We start from the raw sequence: 25,088 nt of genomic DNA, 5'->3' as shown, positions 1-25,088 counted from the left end.
ATCAATGACATATCTTATTATTAAAATATGTGCTATTTATATTATTTTAATTAACTTATCTTTGGGTCAAATTAATGAAACGGACATACTGGATTTGATAACTTTGATTATGAAGAACGGTACTGACCAGTACAACATATATTATTTTTAAAACGTTGGAACATTATATATGTATTATTTTAATATGAAAATGTGTATATACCTATAATTTTGAAAGTGGGTTGAACGTCCAATTGGTGGGTTGGAGAAAATCTGAAGCCGATCGAATTTGTGTGCATGGTTGTTGTTTATGCAAAGGGAGATTGCCTAACTTTTGAACCGCCATGAACTTTCCAGAATCTTTGTGCTCATGTCCAGGTTCTCCGAATCTTCTTCTTCCCACCAATTTCCCACTTCCCAAAGGCGGCGCCCTTAGACACAAGTAACAGGTACTATATTCTTTTAAAAACTTAAGTGCTACATTAAATGTACTTCTTTACACCCACCATTTTTTTATTATAAATTTTGATGTTCGTACATATTTTTCACACAAATGAAAATACCTAATACTTTGTTTTAACTAGATAAGTTTAGAATCTTGAGTTTCAACATACAGCATTGGAAATTCAGAAAACCCTTCTGGTATATGTTGACGTGTTGCATAATTGCATCATATCATACGACCAGCATCATTTCCTGTCTTCTTCTGGAACCAACAAAATGGAATCGATTCAATGAGACTGTTAATTTCTTAATGTGTAATTCCTCCACAACCACCTGCTTTTTTATTTTAGCATTATACATATTACCATTGATTAATTTATCAGAACCAGAGCAAATCGATATATATATGGTGAGGTCAAGGGTAAAATAATTAAGAAAATCTAGGATTTAAACTGAAAATCACACTCTTTTTCATAATTAAGAATATATGCAATATGTTTCTTTATAGAATCTAGGTTAAACTGAAAATTTAAATCAAACTTGTTATTTGGATGAACATGTGCATAATAGTTTGTCATTGACCTCATTTCGCTAATAAATGATGAAATTAGTGAAGTTATCAATCACCGAATATTACACGTAAAAAGTAAAGATGACAATGTGGTGCATCAATTGTCTGTAAAAAAGTGATATAAGATTACATGTTAATTGTAGTTCATTACAAGGTAAAAGGCAAAAGAAAGAAAATTGTAATTTTTTTTATTCCAAATCATATTTTCTCCTCTTTCACACTCCATTTTTTTTTAAAAAAAGGAACCTTTTATCATATAAGACCCACACATCCCATTTATATATATAGTTCACCTCAGCTAAACTTCCATCTTCTTCTAAAGTCTTTCATTTTCTTTCATCTTTAAACCATCTCCATACAACCACACAAACCATAATTTTTGACATCATTTTTCTGCTGTTGACTATTATCTCAGTATTTGCACAAAGATTATAATTTAAAACCGGACTTTAATTTGATTAATTATTTAATTCCTATACTTATCCTAAATTTTCTCTCTTTACAGGATACGTAAAAAGTGTAAATTTATTCAAACCAAAAGAGATATTCATAGAAAATTCTTATCGGAGAAGAATCTAAACTAAATTATATGATATAATTTTTCAAGCAAATTTCATTTTCTTTTTACTTTGATAAATTTTAAAAGGTTTATTATTAGTGATCATTGCCATTATATGCTATCAATTGCTATAATAAGAATATTATTAATAGATTAGTTATTAGTTGTATTGCATACTGTATATTTGATCATGGGCAGGATGAATGAAAAAAAAAAAAAATACGTTTTTCCTAACTTTAAGGTTGTTTTCACAAAATTTGAATACTGCATAGTGCAAAGGAGTTTTATTTTACACAGGACCCACCAGATTTGTTTTTGGAGGAGAATAGATGGAAATAAAGCCCAACAGTTACTTAGAACCTTGGAGCGTGGTATGGGCCATTACTAGCCCAAAGATCAAATTCTTTTGATGGTCCAAAATTGGTATTTGAAAGACGCCCTTGAATTAAATTTTTTTAGTAAATGGTTGTAGGTGAGTAAGTTTAATAATAAGAGTGGGTCAAATGTATTTTATTGTTAAATGATTTCTAAATTGGTATCTAATTAGTTAAATTTGGTAGAAAAACCTTGATTGGTAATTAGATACCAATTTAGAAATCATTTAATAATAATAGAAATTAATTTAGAAATCATTTAATAATAATAGAAATTAATTTAGAAACCAAAAATTTATTTAGTCTCTAAAATAATTTTTAATTTAATCACTATAGCAACTAATTATTTTTTGTTTCTAAAATTGGTTTTTATTTCATGATTTTTCTTGTAGTGATAATATTAAAAAAGTTATGTAAACTCATGAAGAATAATATATAAGCTAGATAATTTAAGAGGAAATTAAAAGAAACAAGATAATAAATAAATGTTTTGAGAAACTGAAGAACAATAAACATAAATGCAAAAAAAAGTAACCAAGGGAGAAATGTAAAAGCGAAAATAAATAAAGATCAATTATGAAATGTAAGAGGGAGATTATCAAGGATAAAACTAGAATATACAAAAACAATTACAGAATTTTTTGATAAAGAAAAGCAGTAATATTCATTTCCATATTGTCAATTTTACGATTCCAGATATAATTAATAGCATGTTCGGATTAAATAATTTTAAAATAATTCTTATTTATTTATTTATTATTAACAATAATATATTTATTTTTTATTTTTAATAATATATTTATTTATTTTTTATTGTTAATAAAAAATATAATTAATATAGCTTTGATCCTAGTTTACAATAATAAATATTTTATATATATGGGCAAACTATTCGACCAGTTTTTCATAAATTATACTTATATGCATAAAAATATACATAATTTCTTCATCGATTACAACACTGTTTATATTTAATATTAGTCATGTTTAACCGAGCAGTCTCGGGCCCCCAGATCGATGTTTAATCGAGCAGTCCCGGGCCCGCTAGTTGAGCGCGCATAGGTCGTTGTCGAGCCGAGCATTCCCGAGTCGATGTCAAGTCGAGCTGGCCTGAGCTGATGTCGAGTTGTCGGGCCCGCGCCGATGTCGAGCCGAACGGGCCAGACCAATGTTGAGTTGAGCAAGCCCAGGCCGATGTCAAGTCGAACGGGCCCGAGCCGTTGTTGAGCAGAACGGGCCCGGGCTAATGTCGAGCCGAACGGGCCTGGGTCAATGTCGAATTTCCCGGGCCCGGGCCAATGTCGAGTCGATCGGGCCCGAGACAATGTCAATTCTCTTGGGCTTGGGCCAATGTCAAGTCGAACGGGCCCGGGTCGATGTCGAGTGGAGCGGGTCGGAGTCGATGTCGAGTGGAGCGGGTCGGAGTCGATGTCAAGTCGATTGAGCCCTGGTTGATGTCAAGCCGAGCGACCCGAGCTGATGTCGAGTCATCCGGGTTTAGGCCATTGTCGAGTCGTTCGGGCCCAGACCGATGTCGAGTCGTCCGGGCCCGGACCGATGCCGAGTCGTCCGGGCTCGAGCCAGTGTCGAGTGGAGCGGGCCCGGGTTGATGTCGAGTTGATTGGGCTCTGGCTAATGTCGAGCTGAGCGGGTCCGGGTCGATGTCGAGTCGAACGGGCTCGGACCGATGTCGAATCATTCAGGCCCGAGCCATTGCCGAGTCGTTCAGGCCGATGTTGAGTCAATTGGGCCTTGGCTAATGTCCAGTCAAGCGAGCCCGGGCCGATGTCAAGCCGAGCGGGCCCAGATCGATGTCCAGTCATCCGGGCCCAGACTGATGTTGAGTCGTCTGGGCTCGAGTTGATGTCGAGTGGAGCGGGCCCAGGTCGAGGTCGAGTCGATTGGGCCCTGACTAATGTCGAGCCGAACGGGCCCGAGGCGATGTCGAGTTGAACAGGCTCAGGCTGATGTCGAATCATCCAGGCCCGAGCCATTGTCGAGTCGTCTGGGCCCAGACCGATGTTGAGTCGTTCGGGCTCGGGCTGATGTCGAGTCGTCCGGGCCTGGGGCGATGTCAAACCGAGTTGGTTCGCATTCAGGTTGAGTCGGCTTAGGCCTGATTTGAGCCAAGTTAGTCTGTGTCCATATCAAAATGGATTTAATGTGATTGACAAAGTGGATTTAATCTAATTAACAAAATGGATTGAATCTAGATTTAATCCACTTTAAATGGATTTAAAAAAGATCCATTTAAATTTGATCTAGTTAAAATGGATATGGATTTTAAATCCAATCCATGACCACCCTAACTTTAAGGGACAAATAATTCAAATTACCAAATTTAATTCATAATGATTAAAATCTATATTACTTTTAATTTATTTAAATGAATTTTTTTCAAACTCAAAACCATATTTTTAAATTTTCAGTCAAATCCATTTAATTGGGTATGAATTATATATAGATTAGATACATTTTTGGATGATCTAAAATGGATTTTGGGTTCAATTTTAACTTGGCTCGATCCTAGCTTGAGTCAAGTCAATCTTGGTCAAGGTCGAGCAAAGTCGGTCCGAATCGATTCGGGGTCAAGTCAGTCAAAGCCAAAGTCGAGCCGAGTCGGCCCAGGACAAAGTCGAGCTAAGTGGGTCAGAGCCCAAGTCGAGGCGACACCGAACCCAGGTTAAGCCAAGTCGACCAGAGCGGAGGTCGAGCCAATGTGGCCCGAGCATTTGTCAAGCCGAGTTGGCCATCCCATGTCCTGGTGAGTCGACCCAGACCCATGTGGAGCCAAGTTGACCCAAGTCCATGTCGATCCGAGTCGGTCACAGACCATGTTAAGCTGAGTTGGCTCGACTGATGTCGCGTAGAGTTGGCCCAGGCTGATGTCGAGTAGAGTCGATCCAAGATGATGTTGAGCTGAGTCGGTCTGGATCGATGTCTAGCTGAATCAGTCCGGGGCGATGTCGAGCCGAGTCGGTCCAGACCGATGTCGAGTATAGTAGCTCTAGGTTGATGTGGAGTCGATCGGGCGGGCCCATGTCGATCCGAGTTGACTCAGGCCAAAGTCAAGCAGAGTCGGCTCACACCCATGTCGAGCTTAGTTGACCCCTTGCTGATGTCAACCCGAGTCGGTCAAGCCTAAGTCAAGTCAGCACCAAACCCATGTTGAGTCAAGTCGAACCGAGTCGACCCGACATATGTTGAGCGGAGTCAACCCAGACCCATGTCGATTTAAGTTAGTCCGAACCCATGTCAATTCGAGTCCGTCTGGGACTATGTCAAGCCAAGTCGGTCCAGGCCAACATCGAGCCGAGTCGATCCGAGTCTTTTTCGAGCCGAGTCGATCCAAGTCTTTTTCGAGCCGAGTCTACTAGGTTCCATGTCGAGCCGAGTCTAACAGGTTCCATGTCGAGCTGAGTCTACTAGGTTTCATGTTGAGTCGAATGAACCAAAGTCTATGTCGAAATGAGTGGGCCAAAGTTAATGTCGAGTCGAGTGAACACAAATCCATTTTGAATTAAAATAGATTTAATCTATTTTAAATGCATTTGTAAAAATTTAAATAAATTTAATAAGTTAAAATGATATAAATTTTAAATTTTATTAGATTCAGATTGGCTCTAGATTATCAGCACCCGTAGTTAAGTTTCGTAGTACAAATTAATGGAGCAAATGAATGTTATATTATATTTATATATTACAACTGAACTGTTTATAGTTTCCATGGAATACAGACCAACCCTTGTAATAATAGAGACAACGTAAAAGAACCGGATACCTTACTAACCGGATCATAATTATACAAAAGATAACATGCAAATACAAAATATATTGTGCAACAAGGTTTATATATACATCCTTTTGAGCTTTTTAAAATAACAATAAAAAAAAGGCTTATATAAATAAACCTGCATCTTAAAAATCAACTTCCTAACTATTTGATTTGCATAAGATCAATCATCATACAAGTAGGCATTAATCAAGGCCAAGATAAGCATACCTATTGGTAGTGCGCAAAATCATAACTTACGACACCGTTAGCAATGAATGTGAGCTTTATATTCTTGCTGTTACTTTCAATGTTGAGTTTCAGGTAAGCACTTCAGTTGTGAAATATGTGATCTAAGGCTACACTCTCTAACCTGCAGGCGTAAATAATATTTTGTTAATAAGCTTGCAGCCATACATTTGATTAACATGTCCGTCTTTAACTTCATGTTATGATCATCTGATGAAAATCAGCAAAATATTTTTAGCTTCCCTACCTCTTTTTCGGATACAAAATTTACCTGCATGGTTGTAACCATTGATAAATGGCGTCTGCACTCATCAAGCAAAACATGCTCCTTCGTACTCAAGTTAGCAACTTCCACCACCAACGAATTTACATATCCAACCTATCAATTGTAAATACTTTTCAGACATTTTGACACATCAATGGAACCGTACTTAAAAGGTTATTCTTTATTATAAAATAGGTAATAAATTCGATAAAGAAGTCGTATAATATATGGTTTTAATGGCTTCAACTCACGTTGATAAGTTTTGCTTTACATTTTTTTATTAAAATTATATTTACAAATACAATTTCAATAAATAAAAATAAAGGATTTTGGTTCAATAGGAGAAAAAAAATTATATATACTAGAACAATTTTTATTGTTGAATACTTTTAAGTATGACTATCCACATAAATAATTAATATCTAAAATCCTTAGTACGGTAAAGAAAAAGAATATATACCTTTGGTAACAATAAGCACATGGAGGATCCCATAGCCTTCATTATATCCATCGCTGAACAGATAACATCCTTGACTTTAAATACATCTGCCTGACAGGAGATTTTTATATTATTCCCAAAACATGTTATATATAGTAATGAGAAATGATATATTTACATCCCCTTAAAAAAAATATAATTACTTGACAATTTAATATATTAATATTTTAATCATACTTTTTATATTTTAATACATTATTAATATATATTATTATATTATTAGAATAAGTTGTAAAATGATTGTATTTTATTTTATGCAGTGTCAAAGTACAAATTTTATGAACTAAATCATTATGACACTATCTATCATCTATCATGAAGGAATAGACGAATGAAGAAAAAGCAAAAAGTAAATACCGTGGCCCCATCAACAACAGGCAGGCGGAGAGTGCTAGCCTTTAATGCTTTAATAGCTCCAGCAAGTGAACTAATGTAAATTTCATCCAAAACAGCCCAATCTTCCAAATAAACCATCTACAGTGAAAGTTTTGTTTAGAATGTTAATTTGGATACCAAAGTTAAACAAGTAATCAGTAAGTTCCATGTTGAAGAGAATCAAACTCAAATATGATCAAGCTAAAAGTATATGAACAATTCACAGGGTAACGGTAGATCGTACTTGCTTTTTGAGGATGAATACCAGCTTCAATTTATGCTTCAGCAATTGTAGTTCTCTCCTTTTGGCACGCACAGATTCTTGTAGTTTAGTGGTAGATGCCCAAGCATCATAGAGACAACTCTAATAAAAGAAAAATAAAAAATCAATGGTCAATTTTACATAAACATGATTTTATCACTAACTAAGATTGTTCATGCTAAAAGTTCAATATGAACTCATGAAGTTGTGGTGAGCTTCTGCAATGTGTAACCTGGACTAATCATGCTTATCTAACGAGCCTGTTCTTTAATTGTCATTAGTTCGAGAGTCCTAAAGCTCAATATAAAAAAAAAAAAACAAAAAATTCTAGCGAGCTTCTACAATGCGTAACCTAAATTGGTTAATTCTATTTAATCAGTGTGACCTGAAAGTTTTAATGGTCAACTGAATTCAACAAGAACACCTGGTCTACTTCTACCATGTGTGACGTGACATTACCTAAATTGACTGTGCCTATTTAACGATAACTCTAATTGTCACCCCTTCAAGAGTCCTAATCTCAATGTAAAACTCAAGAAACTCCGGTGAAGTTCTGCAGAGATTATTTAGTCTAATCTATCTAAGCCAAACTGGCAGAGAAAGAAGGAACCGAGTTTAGGATTTGGAAGCTATAACTATATATTCACTTCTTGAAATCAAATCCAAAATAAAAAATAGTAAACTATAAGTATCTTTGAAATAAAACCATACCTCAGCATTGGATTTCTGTACAGAGAGATCAGAATCTGCTCTGGCGTTGACAAAACGCCACTGCAAGAGGCGGTTATGGAGAAGCCTAAGCGAATGCGCCACCACAATTCTGTTCTCTCCCACCCTCCCTCTCTTAACATCAACGGCAAAACTCAAAATAGAAGGCTCTTTGTTGAACCCGTTATAGGACGCCCCGCTTCTGAGCCTCAAGGGGCTCACACCTCGGGAAGAAGAAGAAGAGGTTGGTACTGCATTAGAAACCTTGTTCGGTGAAGCAGGACGAATAAAAGAAACCTGGCCTCTGCTATTTATAACTCCTCGCGGAGACGATGCGCCGTCCAACGCCGATTTTCTCGGCGCGACGAGTTTGGGAGAGGAAACGATGTTGTTTGTTGTTGGTTTGGCTTTGTTGACGGTGATCCAGAACGACTCGCCCTGAAACGACACGGATAGGCTTCTTGTTGTTGAGGAATTTGAAAACGTTTTGCCGGAAGACGACGTCGTGCGGGCAGAGCCGCTAGTGCCGGGGCGCTTTCGCTCCACAGAGTGCGAGCGTTTGGGCGTGAATGGCGACGGTGACCGAGGAGATGACGAGAGTTTTTTGGGCGTTGAAATGGCAGCTTCTACCATTGTGGTTCTGACAGTGTCATGAAGCGTTCAGCAATGGTTGTAAATAGTAATGCTGAGTTTCTGAATTGGGCTAAGGAAAAGAAAGAAGTGTGCGAAGGAGCAAAGAGTGAATTGAAAATGAAGAAACGGTTAAATGGGAAGGGTGTTTTGACCGTTAAGTTGGAATGCTAAAACCCTAATCCACAAACTAATTAATTTGGTTAATTGGTAGAATGGGACACTGGGTGTCTCTTCGTATTCCATTAATAATGTGTTCCAGGTGTTGGACAAGGACAACAGATAATATGATTAAAGCCGCTTTCACCTCCCAACTGACAAATCTATGTTTTTTTCAGCTGACGCATCGTTACCTACATTTATTTTTATGATTTATCTAACCCATCACTCTTATATATCAACTCAGCATCGCAGTAACAATTAACGGAAAACTATGTTTCTACAGAGTTATGACAAATATCAAGTCAACAACAATAGATGCATACTATTATCATTTTTTTATATTCATCTCTATCTTTAATCACACAAATATTTTTAACTAGTTGAACTTAGAATAAAATTAAGATATTCATAAATGAATCTGTAATGGTGGATGGTCTTTTTATTTAACTGATCGAGACCTCCACGATTGTGTAGGCTGACCGACAGACCTAATTCATTAATTCTCAAATTAAGGTTAGTAAAGCTAAACTACCATTAAAAATTAGGTAATACGTGTGATCCACTGCACTAATCCGGTCCAATAAGTTAAGTTCATTAAAATAATATAAATAACACACACTATAAAAACAAAGGTACGTCGTCATCACTGTACACCCCTGAGTGTCGAATACCTTTTTTACTAACTTGAGCGTTGAATTGTCTTTTGCAGGTACCTCCCTCATTTGGCATTCACCTGAGTCAGAGGTCGAGACCCGAAGGAGTAACATCGAGACAAGAAGAATCACAGTGAAACTCTAGCAACCTGCATGAAGGAAGGAAGAAGACTAAGTCATCCAATAGTTTTCTAGGTCTCATCTCTCTAGCATGAACATAAATTAAATAGAAAAAAAAATGAAAAGTAAAAACTTTCCCAAAAACAAATCTTAATTGAATAATATTGATCTAGTTTATGTCGCATATGAGAGATCCATTCAGAAAAAAAAAATCAAAACATTAGAAATAATTAAGACACTCAAAATATATAGAAAATGTAATTTAAAGAGATAATACATTTTACAAATGAAAAATTAAATAATTAAAATTTTAATTTATATACTTAAACACAACTTAACATGTTAACGTTCATCCTTTTTTTAAATCATCTACGCTTAAAAAATGTTATAATTAGAACAGTAAAATAAGTAGAAGTTGAATTTTGAGTATCCGAAGTAAGAAAGTTCTATAACTTGTTATTTCCGTTTATCTTTGTGTAAGTGCTTCATCGTTTACAAATTATATCGATCACTTATTTATCTTTTCTCACTATTTCAGTTTTGTAAACATTGAAATAAGTGTCCAAAGAATCATTATTCCACAGCAAGAATAGATGGGAAAGCCATTAATCCACTCCAAGAGAAGAAGCAAGCCTTTGTCCCACAAGGACTTACTCAATTGATGAAGTGACTTGGTGAAAGGTTGAGCACATCAAAAGAAAAGGATGGTAACATCACAAGGGAAAAAACGTATTGTTGGTAAAGATGGAGGACCACTTATGAATAACTTGATGACTAATTAAATCTAAACTTTTGCTTGGGTTCAGAAAAGAATTGTATTCACTTTTCTTTTATCTCTTATAGGATCTTCAACATTATCTTCGCTTAAGAATCACTTCAAACAATAATTTGAGTTTCTTAGTGGATAGTGTTTGCGAAGACAAGCATGGTGCTTCGCATTGTAAGGGTCGTCAATGATGCTTGGTAATGTCCCACTGAATTGGATAATTGAGACTTCGTCAATGGTGAAGAAAAGAAAAGCTACTGAGAAACCAGACACACTTTTTGGTGACAGCCCTATCAACTTCCAATGAGATGGAAATGGGTTTCGAAATGAGAACCAATAATTTTAGCTTAAGCAATAAGCTAACCAACTGAGAAGTTTCAACCAGCTTCTCCACAATTTCTAAGAAAAGAAAAAAAAACAATTTTTTAAGTTAAACTTAATTTACGTATGAATTGAAATTATACGAGAATTTCTATAAATTAATTTTAACTTACAGAAAATTGTTTTCATTTTTTTAGTCTTTTAAAAGTAACTTATGGGAGATATTAGTACAACAAGAAACTAAAAAAAAAGAAAATAAGACTATATTTGTATAGGTCTAAATATATGTCATCACCTAAATAATTTATTATTCTTTTTCGGTAGTGTTTTTCTCTATATTTTTTTATTTATTTAATCTTTAGTTTTTGATCGGGTAGATTTATAAAATGTTTTTCAACCATCAAATAAGTATTTTGTTTCGGTAGGATTAATGTATTGATAAAAACATACATTATTTTTATATAATTATGTTTATTTATAGAGTTTGTAATGAACTGTCTCATCAATAGACCATATTTAATGTGTATTATAACTTAAATGAAATAATCTGATTTGTCTTGTATCTTATTAATTTATCTTAGTTCTTTATCTTGGTTCATTAACTCTGACCGGTTGAACGGTCTGATAGGTATAAAGATTACACAATTAAACAATTAAAAGTAGTTTATGTAAATTAATTTTAATTTATAGAGAAGTTATTTTCTTTATATATAAACTTTTGAAGAAGTTGATCCAAACATATTATTTATTGCGTTTTCATTGATTGTCGTGATATAAGCTTTAGATACAATAGTCATTTTAGAACAATGATTTTACTATAATGGAGTTATTTTTATTATATTAATTTTAACATTTGTTGGACTATTTTCTATTTTTTTTTATGTAGTTTCAATTAAAAAATATTTAATATTATAAATTAAAGTAACTAATGTTTCATTGCATATGTTATGTGAAAATTAGATGTGATTAATATTCATTATATCAATTTATTTAAATAAAATGACTTGTTCAAATAAAAAAAAAAAGCTATACAACTTTTAAAAAAATAGATATAAGTATTTAAAATTAGTTGTTTAAAAAAATTTATAATTACATGATGAAATATTTTTATCTTAAAAACATAAATTTCATTTATACTAAAATAAAATTTCTGTAGTTATATCTTTTATATAATTTTACATCTATCAACAAGTTTATCGGCTAATTTATCAATCAATTATCTCAATTAATATAAAACTTAACCTCGATTGGTGAAGTATAAAAAATATAATACTCAAACTATTCAATTGATCTATTTTAAAGATTTAATATATTTTTTTAATAAACTATTAAATGTTAAAAAAATTATGATTGAGTCAATATCTCACAAGATAATAATTAGGTGAGGCTTTGATATAATTGGACGGTGAGAGCTGTGTATAACCAAAATTGCACCTTTTAATAAGAATATGTTTTTTTGTGTATCCGGATTAAATCAAGTTGAGATATTTCCTGTTTCATATATATAACTAAAATGTATTTCACATGAGTTATTATGAGGTGTAAATTAATTAAACACATGGGAGCCATATTTCCATATAAATTATTTTAGTAAAAAAAATCAATTAAAGGTTAATGGTGAACTTAGCAAAACAGGTGTAACGGTTAGCAATTGTAACTGGACCTTTATCCAAAATGTATTGCAATGAATAGGCCTTTATTTATTAAATGAGACTGTTTCTTCTTGTACCTCCATAAGTTCTTCTGCCACCCCATACACAACGTGAAAATATATTTTTATTCTTTTTGTGTCACCCCATAGAGTAGTTTTCGGATTTTGTAATCCTTACATGCATTTGTAAAAAGACTTCCGAATTATGTAATCCAAAAGCTAATTACGAATTTGAAAAAAAAAAATGGATTACGTAATCCAAAATATTAAATAAGGATATTTTTGAAAATATGAAAATTTATGGGGGTGAAAAAAAATATATGGAGATGCAGGCAGTTGGGAAATCATGAAAAAGTTGTAGGTATAGTAAAAAACTATAGGCTTTGGTACCTTTTCATACTCGTATTCATACGTAAATAAAAAAGTATACAGTTATATTTTTCTTATATATCAAATTTAGGATCTAACAGTGGAAAGATCTACCTTACTTTTGTAATTGAATTAAATTGTTATGGATAATTATTATATTGATTGGGTATTAGTTTTTTTATATTATTTATTTTAAATAAATGTTTGTAATTGAGTTATATTACATTTGTTACTATAAATTGGAGACTTCTCTTTGTTGAAAAAATATTAGCAAATAATTTTAATTTATTTTCTCTTATTTATTATATTTTATAAGTTTAGTTGTTCATAATATTTTTCTAGACTTTTTAGTTTAATAAATTTTCATATTTAAATAATTAGTTTATTTATTATTTATATAATCAATATGTTGGTACAGGGGTTTGAAATATTTACATTAAGAGTTTCATCTCTTTATAATTAAGAGTCACAATTTCATCAATAATCATGTTATCTCCATAGTAGAAGATCATATTTAAGAAATCAAATTTATTTATAGTTAAAATTCATGGTTAACATATTTAGTTTTTCTGTTTTAAATTATTGGGTTTTGTTTGTTTGATTCAACTTTCATTTTTTATTTCAGCTAGGTTTTAGTTTTTTTCTTATATATACACCATGTATTTTACTCTCTAATATACAAGCAAATAAGAATTTTTCTTGTATTTTTTTTTTTATACTTAAGTTATTGTTTCTTTTTCATTTGTAATTAGGGTTTACCAAAATTAATATTCATAGATAACAATAAAAATTTATAGATAAATCAAAATTATTTACAGATTATCAATGACAAAACATATTTTTGTAGATATATATCTTGATGTGTCTATATAAAAATAAAAATCATAGGTATCATATCTAAGGACTAGTATATAAGTATTACCTATGACATGTAGTATGTGGGTATTATTTATGAAGTGTAGTATATAATGATGTCTATGTTTCAGGTACTTTCCTTCACAAAAGAACACATTTTTGATGATTGACTAATAACTATACCGATCTATATTATCCCAGTATGAAGATCCTTGGGTCCGCAACAACGTTTGGTGGGTGAGTTAAGGTTGTGACATTCGAAAGTGTCGCACAATACGAAGCATGAAGCAACGTAAAGATTGTAACTGCATGTGTTTAGTTGGCATGTTATATATAATGCACTTAAGCTTCGTTGGCTGACATTCTAATAAGGAGGTCCCAATCATGAACAAAAGAATTGAAGAAAGAAACAAGTTCTACGAGAGGTTCCCAGTGATTTGTCCTTTTTTTGGCAAGGGAATGTGACACAACAGCTACCAATAACTTCATATCAGAAAAGATCACGTATTATGTGGACTCTGATATACCTTAGTCGCACACTTGCCATACTAATGATTCTTTTTTGCCCTACATGTGTTGATATTCTTTCATTTATGATTGAATATGATCCATTAATTGAGAAAATATGTAGCTACCATAAGATTCAGAAGCAAGATGGTCCAACATTTTCAGTATTTCATTTCGTGAATAAGTGCTTTTGGCATGATGTTGCTCCTCCATAAACTCCACCATGTGAGAACTTATCGACTTTGTTGTTTACTTAGATAGTACTGGTTAGGTCCATTTAAATTTATTTGTGTTTTGTCTTCATGGATGATCTCACTTTGTGGAGATTTTTACAGCAAGGAGGGACCCAATTGCAAACTCAAGAACATTCAAGTGTTACACAACTATCCAAACAACAAATAAAGTTTGTTCTTCATTCATTTTGGATGTCTAAAGATACATGGGTTTTATTCAACTCCTGAAATAACTAACTCTAGCCTATACACATCCATAACTTTATTCATACAAATAATTGACTTTAGTGAATATTTTATCCTAAATTTAGCTTGCATATAAGCACCTCAAATTCTTAAATTTGTCTCAAATATCATTTTTCCTGAAATTATATTGAAAAAATAAATCTTACGTTTGGAGGAAGCTCAAAAGATGGGTTATTAATGTATGGTTGGAATGTGATTCTGCTTTGATTTGTGTCACGTTTACTGCTATGATCAATGTTCATTGGATGCTTCGTAATCGATGAAATACTTGTCTTAATTACTGTGGGAAAATCAGGTTTAAGGTTATTCATATTTTTCGTTAAAGGAATGTGTGTGCTTATAAGTTGGCCAATCTAGGATTTATTGATAGAGAATCTTTTCATTGGTACAATAGGCTACCATCTAATATGTTCTTATAATTCTTTATGAATAAGTATAGTATACCTATGTATCGTTTTTGTTAACATATGAGTTTTGGTGTATACCTCAATATTTTTGTATTTTTTTTTCTTTTTAATAATTTTTTTTCCATACAATAACAAATGATTGTTGTTACTTGAGCTATCTACATAACTGAGATGTCAAGTTGCATAATAATACCTAATATAAAAAAATTTATTTAAAAAATTAATATTACTCTTAGAAATATTCAAAGATAGAAGTTTGAACTTTGTACAATATCCCATACAATAAAGACAAAAAAAAAAGTATTCACACAAACATAACACTTTTATTGAAACTTGGACTATCCTATAAATGAAGCATTTACATAACAAGATAAGTACTACTTCTTAAATTAATATTCAAAACATTATTTCAACTTTGGGGCCATAAGTTACGAGACGCTCATATTTTTCATAAAAGTATGAATAAGAAAATTGTCCTTCTTGTTGTAAATTAAAGAAAATGTCAAACATGCCTTCTTCATTTATGTATATAAACATTCTCTTAAAAAATAATATTGAAAAATATTATATTCAAAAGATGTATAAACAAACTCTTTAAATTATAAATTTTTTTTTCTTTGTGTCTTGTCCTTCTCTTAATCTTCAAAGGTTCTATTTATAAGAAGTATTTTTCTTAAGATTATAGTATAATTTCTTAAATTAGAGTCTACGAATTGTTTTACTTATTTCTTATTTTCTTAATTTGATTATTCTTAATCAAAATTAATTAGTGTTTTTATAATCCCTTCTTATTTACTTTTAAATTAACATCTAATATATATTTATCGTTTCTTGATTACATAGGAAATTTGTGTAGGCTAATTGTACCTTCTTTCTATTTATATGCAAATATTCATTATATAATATTTTTTTTATGGATCTTGGTAAGAGTCAAGTCTTCTATTTTTGTGTTTTGACTTAATTAACGACAAGACTCTCACTGAAAAAAATAAAATAAATTGAAAATTTTGAAAAGTAAAAAGAAAAGCTTGAAATAATTTTTGGATACATAAAAGTTTGAAATATAATTTTGGGAAGTCAAAATATAATTTAATATATATATATATATATATATATTTTGTACCGTTCCGTTCCCGAACGTTGACCAAAGTCAAAGTCAACGTATGGTGGGACCTCTCAAGGGGGCCCAAGGGAAGAAAGTCAACTGGTTGACCGCTTGAGGCGTCGCCAGGTGTAGGCGTTGCCAGGATGAGGCGTCGCCAAGTTAAGGCATCGACGGTGTCACCTCCCGATACCCATGGGTAGGAAAGACCGCGGAGGGGGCGACACCGCAAGAGGCCTCAGTACCTCAGAGCAGTAATAAAGAGAAGAGAAAGGTGGCTTCTAGGCCACATTTCTAATACCAGTAAGGGGTAACCTGACTCGTGAAGTACCCACGCCACCGCTGGGAGACCCTGGGACAGATACGACCCATGATAGGGCCATGCCCAGGGGAGAACCACGTGCATGGTACGAGAGAAATGTAGATACAGTCCCAGGGCGAGTGACTAGAGGTTAGGGTGCATGAGTTGGCACCCAGAAAGTCACCCCTTGCGCAGATGCAGTCCAAGAAGGAGGATTTACACAATGGATTATCCCTAAGTTGGGTTACGATGTTGTACGAAGAGTAGCGATCAAGTCAGAAGAACACATAGCAGAAAGCATTGAAACATCAAAGTCTGCTAAGGTACGCATTAATTTAGTTTACGTTTAGAACGCTTTAAAGCACTTTAAATGCTTTAAATGCCTTAAACATTTTAAACGCGTTGAACTTTCTTTATACACTTTAAATATGCTTTAAGACGCTTTAAATGCTGAAGGTGTTTAAAAGGGGCTTTAGACGTTTGAAACAGGATCCGAGTTTTGACCTAATTCTCGCAGTTTTACACACACCGAAACCCTAGTTGTCTTGTTGGCGCACCCATTGTACGCGCACAGGCAGTTAGGGGGGCAGAAAGCACTAGTTACTCAGTTTTTAGACCACCCTCAGAGCATCCATGGTGTTCCGATACGGAGGTGTGTCCCTTTGATGTTTCTTGCTAGCTGACTTGATCGTCGGAGTGCAAACGGCCGCGATGACGCCCCTTTGTCCACTTCTTTTCAGGTATTTACAGACAGAGCAGAACGAAGATGCCCTAGCTCGTGAGGACAAGCCACGCACAAAAACGACCCAGGTCAACCGGCGGGAACATATATATATATATATAATTTAGAAAAAGTTAGAATTTACCTATTACTACACAACTTTTTTATTTTGAATGATAAAGATAGAAAGAAACGTTATCTATCAACTCGTAACCTTTTAGTATTGAGTAATAAGATTCCCTAAGATTCTCTAGATTGATTGGAACCTTTTCTTTTACTAAATAATAATCTAATATTTAATTATAGGATTCTCACAATAAATGGAAACCTTTTCTATGACTATATATAATTTTTTATATAACTTTTAAATTATATGAACGTAATTTTTTTTTATCACAAAGAATAAATTAAATTAAATATATATGGACGTAACTATTTATTAGTGATTGTGAATTTCTTTTTATGTAACCTATTAACACAAACTATCTTCTGTAATTTTTAACTTATTTTGGTAGTAATGAAGTTAAATTTCATAATAAATTTAGAATATAAGTTGTCATATTAAAAAAATTGTATTGAATGAAATAATTTATTATTATAAAATAGAATAGAAATGAAAAAAAAGCAAAAGAAAAGTAAAAATATATGAGAATGAATATCTTTAATATTATTTTATTGAGATCAAAATAAATAATCTGAATATATATAAACAGTACACTCATTCTAGGTTTAGTTAAAAAAGAAAAAATTAATAATCAATAAATACTAGCATCATAACGGACAAAAACAAAATAAAATTATTCACCTATATAAAGAGAAATAACTAAAAACATAATTAATATTAACATTAACATAATTAACATTAACATCTTCAATAACTTTCATATTTATATCTTTAATATTATTATCCAACAATAAATCACACTAAGTTGAGCATTATAACCTAATGGATAACATTGAAGAGTGGTGTAGGTCCACTCCAGCAAGTGCCACAATAATGGGTGAAGCATAATGCATAATGCATAGAGGGTATCTTTACATTTTATAATAAATAAATATAAATATCTAAAAATTGAATAGTGTAAATTGCAATCACCTAAGGTCTAAGGATGTCTAACTCAGTGCTTCTTCCACTATATCAACCAATATCTTAGTGGGTTTCTTGGTACAAATCAAACATCTCACACACTCTACACATATTTCTGCATAAAAATAAAATAAAAAATTAAAATATTTTAAAGAAGACTGATTTAACAAATCAAAAATCAATTAATAGATATTTAATAAAAATTAATTTAAAGTTAAAAATATTAAAGTTGAAACGCTTCTTTATTAAGATTAATTTAATTACTAAAATATTGTTTTCAATTGTGATCAATAGATAGCGTGTTATGTTTAATGACAGTTAAAAATAAATATTTTTAATGAAAATTAATTAAATAAAAAATATGTCAATTTAGTATAAAAAATTCATAAAACATGTATAAAATAATGATACTAAAAATCACTTTTATCCCTTGCAAAATTTTAATTTCAGATTTGATTATTGAGTTTTTCAAAATAAAGTAATTTTCATATTTTTAATAATAATTTTATGTACTCATTTAAGTAAGATATCAATATTAAGTTTAGCAATTAATTTTAATATTTTTATTTAAAAAATACATGTTTCTTTTAATAATTAAATACTATCTTAATGGTGAACAAAAATGATTAATTTTAAAACATTAAATGAAAAATTGGAATTAAAAATTTGAGGGAATCAAAACCATACATCCGTACAAAGTATAGGAGTCAAAAGTGGCTTTAAACCAAATAAGACATTTATATAACTATAGATAATATATTATATTACTTTTGATAATAAAAAAAAGCATCATATACATAAAGATAAATTAATATTATGTTAACAAAAATAACTTTGTGTAATTCATTAACTAATTTCATCTAATGAAATACAAATATTATATTACTTTAACATGTTTATCTTTTTGTACTGTAGTAAAAAGTAGAGTGAGAATCCCCATTTTCAACATGCTCATCCATGATTGAGAAAAAAGCAAGATTAGGTTACTTTTAATTGGACACTGCATTCATACATGGAGGAATCCTATGATCATGTTATACTTACTTCTTAACTGCTCATGATCTTCTGTCCACTGGATCACTATGAAAACAAAAACTCAATAGAAAAAGGGTCAAAATAACCAAATATAATCATTTATATATAATCTTGTGTTTGTCGTACTATACAAATGTTGTTTTCACCATTTAGTAATACTTTTTAATATTTAATAATGTTGTTTCAGATTGGGTTACTCTTAAACTAACTTCAATAATCTCCTTTTTCTCTCATGCTCGCGGCTTCTGTGTTTGGTGCCTTCTTAAACTTCTCCAATGAGCGGGTGAGGTACCTGCAAAGACGCTCTAACGTTCAAGTCAGTCCGAGTATAATATATAGGTGAGTTAGGGATAAGAAAATTACCTTTGGCATTGAATCTCCTTTAGTATTTATAGTTTTATGTTGAACCTCAATTGTCATGTGCCTGCTTATGGTCATATGAAAGTCCAAATGTGCTTTAATAATAGTTTATGATTAAACTGACTTAATTACGATTAATTGTAGACTTATCTACTGCTTCCAAGTTCACTAGGTTTTGTCGACCATTCTCGACCACTCGGTAGTACAAATAATCTTTTCAATATTTGGTTTTTTTTTTTCTTTTAGGATGGATTTGACATATTATTCCAGTAACAAGTCAAAAGGTGTTTCACATCTACTATCTCTTTTGTTTCAATTATTTGATTGTTTTAATCTTTTTTCTAATTAAATTAAATTTTTCAATTATGAATTATTAAAAATAAGCTCAAATCACAGTTGATACTTCACTATAAATTTTATATGCAGAAAATTTAATTAAAAAATATATTCCAGCAAACTAAAAACTGTATATAAAAGCTATTAATTAATTTCGTAAATCTTATCAAAGTTAGTATATTATTAAAGACTGGCCCGTGTTATTTATTTTTTTTTGTAATTTTAATTAAATTCCTCTTCAATTGTACATACCTTATCTATAATGTCAATCCTTTTATATTAGACTAGTTAAAAAAAGTCCATGGATTAACTATGAAGAAAAAAATACTTATTTATATAATAAATGTAATGATTGTTAAATAGTTTTTAGAATTAGTGAAGAGATAACATAATTAAAAAGAAGCATGGACACCAAATATGTTCTTTATTAATGTAGTTTAATAGTATAGATGTTGTAGGAATGGAGTGTGTTTGTTTTATTATTTCCATAGTGTTCTTGGAAGTTACACACTTACACTTAGTTGGGATAGTACACTCAGATAAGCAATTCCACTTTCTTTTTCTTTGTATATAAGTACACTTCAAACTTTTTCATAGGTGAAAATATGACATGTAAAGTAAATAGTGGAACAAAAGTAATTCTATTCATATATATATATATATATATGTATGTATATGGTTAATGCAGTGTACCTACATATCCTATCTTTAATTAAAGATACATAAAAATTAATGATCTTAGATTATGTGGAATCCAACTCACAAACACTAGTTAATATATATATATATATATATATATATATATATATATATATATATATATATATATAATTAGAAGTTTGAGTAGCGTGGCCGTAAACCCAATCTTTCTCTTTCTCTTAATAATATCCATAATAAAAGAAAGAGATTGTATATTACCTCTTCTGATATAACAATATTATATCAAATTTGAAATTAGTTTGTATTTGAGTCTAATAAACATGCTTTTTTTTTATCTTCTTGTAAATCAGTCCATAATTGCTTAACAAAATTTATCATCTTTAATTTTATTGAGAACTTCAGTGTTTGAATTCATTTTGGATATGTGATAGAATAAAAATAAATTCCCATTAGGTCCGTGTCGGATACACGTATCGGTGTCGACACTCGTACGACACGCGTAGAACACTTATCGATGAAGTGTTCAATTCAAAAAATATTTATTGAATTTCTGACAATTCTAACATGGTTCGAACACAATTTTAAAAAGGATAAATACAATAATTTTCAAAAAACTCAAATTTATTGTATAAATTTTTATTATGATTATAAAAATAAAGAACAAATTTTTTTGAACCCATCAAGAAAAACATCTTCCTGCTCCCAAAAAAATCTGAAACATACTTGTACACATAAATATTTATTGTCAATTTATATACCTCATAATTATATAATATATAGATCTATATTCCCGTGTCCTACATATTAGAGATTGTGTCCTACATATTAGAGATTATACGTATCTCTGTATTGGTATCCGTGTCGTGTGAGCATCTGGATCCTTGTTTGCTACATAGGTTGTATGTGACACGTTTTTATATTTTTAGTTGAATAAGAGTTATAATATATATAAATTTTTTAACTTTTATAATACGTATTTAAAGTTTTATATTAACATAATTTGATATGGATGAAAGTGTACATTGCATTTCCATTACACTATTGTTTCAATTCCTCATCATTATTCGCTTCCAATAATTGCAAGATATCTTAGCTAAGGCCTAGCCAAGAATATATAGCAACTTTCCCTGCATTTCTGAAGCAAATTGGAAGGAAGACTGAGACTAAATTGTGCTAAAACCTCAAATGGAAGAGCGAGAGCAAGGTGAAAAGATGAGTATGCTGATATTCAAGTCCCTTCTCATTTCTTTGTTGCTAGTTTTCTCTAGCAGACACACCGTAGCAGAAAAGAAAATCAATCACCACTCTAAAAGCACATACATAATTTACACGGACAAGTTCAGCATGCCATCAAGCTTCAATGACCATCTCCTCTGGTATGATTCATCTCTGAAATCAGTGTCAGACTCAGCAGAGAGGCTCTACACATACCAACATGTAGCTCATGGCTTCTCCACGAGGCTAACTACCCAAGAAGCGGAGTTACTCTCAAAGCAACCGGGAATTCTCTCTGTCATCCCTGAAATTAGATACGATCTTCACACAACTCGAACACCAGAGTTTTTGGGGTTGGAGAAATTCATTACTCTTTCACTGGCCTCTGGAAGACAAAGCGATGTAGTTGTTGGAGTGCTAGACACTGGTGTGTGGCCTGAGCTAAAAAGCTTCGATGACAAGGGTCTTGGCCCAGTTCCAAGTAGCTGGAAAGGTGAGTGTGAGAGAGGTAAGAACTTCGGCCCAGCAAACTGTAACAAGAAGCTTGTTGGTGCAAGGTTTTTCGCCAAGGGCTATGAGGCGGCGTTTGGACCCATCGATGAAAGTACAGAATCAAAGTCACCAAGGGATGATGATGGCCATGGAACTCACACCTCAACAACAGCAGCAGGTTCTGCAGTTGCAGGAGCTAGCCTCTTCGGCTTTGCTAATGGGACAGCAAGAGGCATGGCCACACAAGCCAGAGTTGCTACATACAAAGTGTGTTGGCTTGGAGGGTGCTTTTCATCAGACATAGCTGCTGGCATTGACAAGGCCATAGCAGATGGTGTCAACATCCTTTCCATGTCAATTGGAGGAGGTTTGACGGATTACTACAGAGACACTATTGCGATTGGAACTTTTGCTGCCACTGCCCATAGAATACTGGTTTCCAATTCAGCAGGAAATGGTGGGCCTAGTCAAGCCTCTTTGTCTAATGTGGCACCATGGTTAACCACAGTGGGCGCTGGGACTATAGACCGTGACTTCCCTGCTTATGTCACCCTTGGAAATGGGAAGTCATACACTGGGGTGTCCCTTTACAATGGCAAACTGCCCCCTAAGTCTCCAATTCCAATTGTTTATGCCGGTAATGTAAGCGGTGATTCAGAAGGAAGTCTGTGCAGCAAAGGTAGTTTGATTGCTGCAAAAGTAGCTGGAAAAATCGTGATTTGTGACAGAGGAGGGAATGCAAGGGTGGAAAAGGGTTTGGTGGTGAAGAGCGCTGGAGGCAGTGGGATGATACTAGCAAACAGTGAAGATTACGGGGAAGAGTTAGTGGCTGACTCCTATCTCCTCCCGGCAATAGCTTTGGGCCAGAAATCCAGCAATGTGCTAAAGAAGTATGTTTTCTCATCTCCCAATCCCACAGCTAAACTTTCGTTTGGTGGCACCCACTTAGGGGTTCAACCATCCCCAGTGGTGGCAGCTTTCAGCTCAAGAGGGCCAAATCTGCTAACACCAAAGGTCCTCAAACCAGACCTAATAGCTCCAGGAGTTAACATCCTAGCTGGATGGACTGGTGCAGTTGGACCAACTGGCATGACTGAAGACACCAGGCATGTGGAATTCAACATCATCTCTGGCACATCCATGTCCTGCCCCCATGTCAGTGGGTTAGCTGCCCTTCTTAAGGGCACTCACCCAGAATGGAGCCCTGCAGCTATAAGGTCTGCCCTCATGACCACATCATACAGAACCTACAAAAATGGGCAAACCTTAAAAGATGTTTACACTGGCCTACCAGCCACACCGTTTGATTTTGGGGCTGGACATGTAGATCCAGTGGCTGCTTTCGATCCTGGCCTTGTCTATGATGCCACCGTGGATGACTACTTGAGCTTCTTCTGTGCCTTGAACTACAGTTCCTATCAAATAAAGCTTGTTGCTAGGAGAGATTTTACTTGCAGCAAAAGGAAGAAGTACAGAGTGGAAGATCTCAACTACCCATCTTTTGCTGTTCCTTTTAACACGGCTTTCGGAGTCAAGGGTGGTTCACAAAAACCAACCGCTGTTCAGTACAAAAGGACTTTAACAAACGTGGGAGCTCCAGCAACGTATAAAGTTTCAGTGACACAGTCTCCCTCGGTGAAGATTGTGGTTGAACCACAAACACTTAGTTTCCGTCAACTGAATGAGAAGAAGAGCTACACAGTTACGTTCACGTCTTCTTCAAAGCCTTCTGGAACAAACAGTTTTGCTTATCTAGAATGGTCTGATGGGAAACACAAGGTTTCTAGTCCCATTGCTTTCAGCTGGACTTGACACTGTTTTTTGAAGGCCCTAACTCTGAATTACCTGTTGCAAACGCGGCTGAGTTCAAGAATAATCGTTTCTCTATGTTTTGTTCTGCTTTTGGTCCGGCAAAGGGGTATGATGTTATTTGTCTCTTGCTGTTCTCTGAAAATTGTAAAAGAAGGATTGCACAGTAAAGAAACAGGGTAATGGACTAATGGCGTGTCTGAATAAATGAATAATGACACTGAATGGTTATTCGTATTTACTTAGCTTTGCGCTCGTTGGCGTGTACATGACAGGTTTTTCTATCAGATGGTTGATCCAATGCAGGCATCTCAATTGCATTGCCATTACATTAAGATTTTTTTGGTAATTTACAACTACTGGTATGTAATAAGGAATAAAAATATGAAGCATTGACCAAAAACTGAAGAGCTAAGGCATTAAGCTCTTTCTTTACCCCCATTTTAGATCACCTAATCAAGAACATTTGCTCGAAAATTTAGTTGTAACCTACTGTAAAAAAAATATTGAAGAGAAATATAAGAAGAAAAAATAAAACAAAATAGTTTTTCTAGTTAAAATTAATTTATATATACTTTAATTTATAAAGTTCTCATGAATTTTTATTTTTTTTTTTGTTTTTTAGAAGTCATTCCAGGAATAAGTTTATCTATCTTTATTTGCGTTATCCTATCAAACAAATGATACTTTCTCTCTTTTTAAAGGGAGAAATAGAGCCGCATTTGCGTCGGAAATCGCAAATAAAACGACCTTTTTTAAGTAACTACAACTCAACTGACAATATTCGAGTCCTATTTTAATTGGAAACATGTCCCGTAACAATTCCTTCCCTTAATTGAGTTAAGAATTGAGAAGACATTCACACTAGATTATGACCACACTGACTTGATTAGATTGCTAGCTTCAACTTCATATAGAAAAGCTTAACAAGGGAAAAAGGGTAAAGCTCAACTTACCCTAAACTTCATATAGTTATGAGCACTCTGGAGTCTT

General features: G+C 33.0%; 2 protein-coding genes across 3 annotated transcripts; one reads left to right on the top strand and one right to left on the bottom strand.

The window, feature by feature from the left end:
- Positions 1-5,681: 5,681 nt before the first annotated feature.
- Positions 5,682-9,021, bottom strand: QWRF9 (QWRF motif protein (DUF566)). Of its 2 annotated transcripts, none has more exons than XR_011082960.2 (6): positions 8,061-8,904; positions 7,332-7,451; positions 7,070-7,186; positions 6,674-6,759; positions 6,220-6,327; positions 5,682-6,072 (listed from the first exon to the last, which is right to left on the bottom strand). XR_011082960.2 is itself a non-coding variant. In XM_068627634.2 (6 exons), the coding sequence occupies exons 1-6, from the start codon at positions 8,688-8,690 to the stop codon at positions 6,007-6,009; spliced, it is 1,131 nt and encodes a 376-aa protein (XP_068483735.2). In that variant the 5' UTR covers positions 8,691-9,021; the 3' UTR covers positions 5,682-6,006. The 2 variants fall into 2 exon arrangements, 1 of the variants encoding a protein (XP_068483735.2); XM_068627634.2 differs by having other exon boundaries at positions 6,674-6,763; positions 8,061-9,021.
- A 12,546-nt stretch (positions 9,022-21,567) lies between these two features.
- LOC137821206 (subtilisin-like protease SBT1.7) lies at positions 21,568-24,340 on the top strand. The gene has a single exon (XM_068625684.2). It carries the CDS (start codon positions 21,765-21,767, stop codon positions 24,096-24,098), a length of 2,334 nt encoding a protein of 777 aa, XP_068481785.1. The 5' UTR covers positions 21,568-21,764; the 3' UTR covers positions 24,099-24,340.
- The last annotated feature ends 748 nt before the right edge of the window (positions 24,341-25,088 follow it).

Source organism: Phaseolus vulgaris, chromosome 9, assembly GCF_051622355.1.
Source record: "Phaseolus vulgaris cultivar YP4 chromosome 9, ASM5162235v1, whole genome shotgun sequence".
Lineage (NCBI taxonomy): Eukaryota > Viridiplantae > Streptophyta > Magnoliopsida > Fabales > Fabaceae > Phaseolus > Phaseolus vulgaris.
Note: the sequence above shows the minus strand (reverse complement) of the source record. Positions and strands in the feature narration are given on the sequence as shown.

Coding starts and splice junctions, on each gene's coding strand:
- QWRF9 (XM_068627634.2), bottom strand. CDS start 8,690: ATGGTAGAAGCTGCCATTTCAACGCCCAAAAAACTCTCGTCATCTCCT. Junction 7,452..8,060: donor TACAGAAATCCAATGCTGAG/GTATGGTTTTAT, acceptor TTCTTTTATTAG/AGTTGTCTCTATGATGCTTG. Junction 6,328..6,673: donor TGTGCTTATTGTTACCAAAG/GTATATATTCTT, acceptor TACAATTGATAG/GTTGGATATGTAAATTCGTT.
- LOC137821206 (XM_068625684.2), top strand. CDS start 21,765: ATGGAAGAGCGAGAGCAAGGTGAAAAGATGAGTATGCTGATATTCAAG.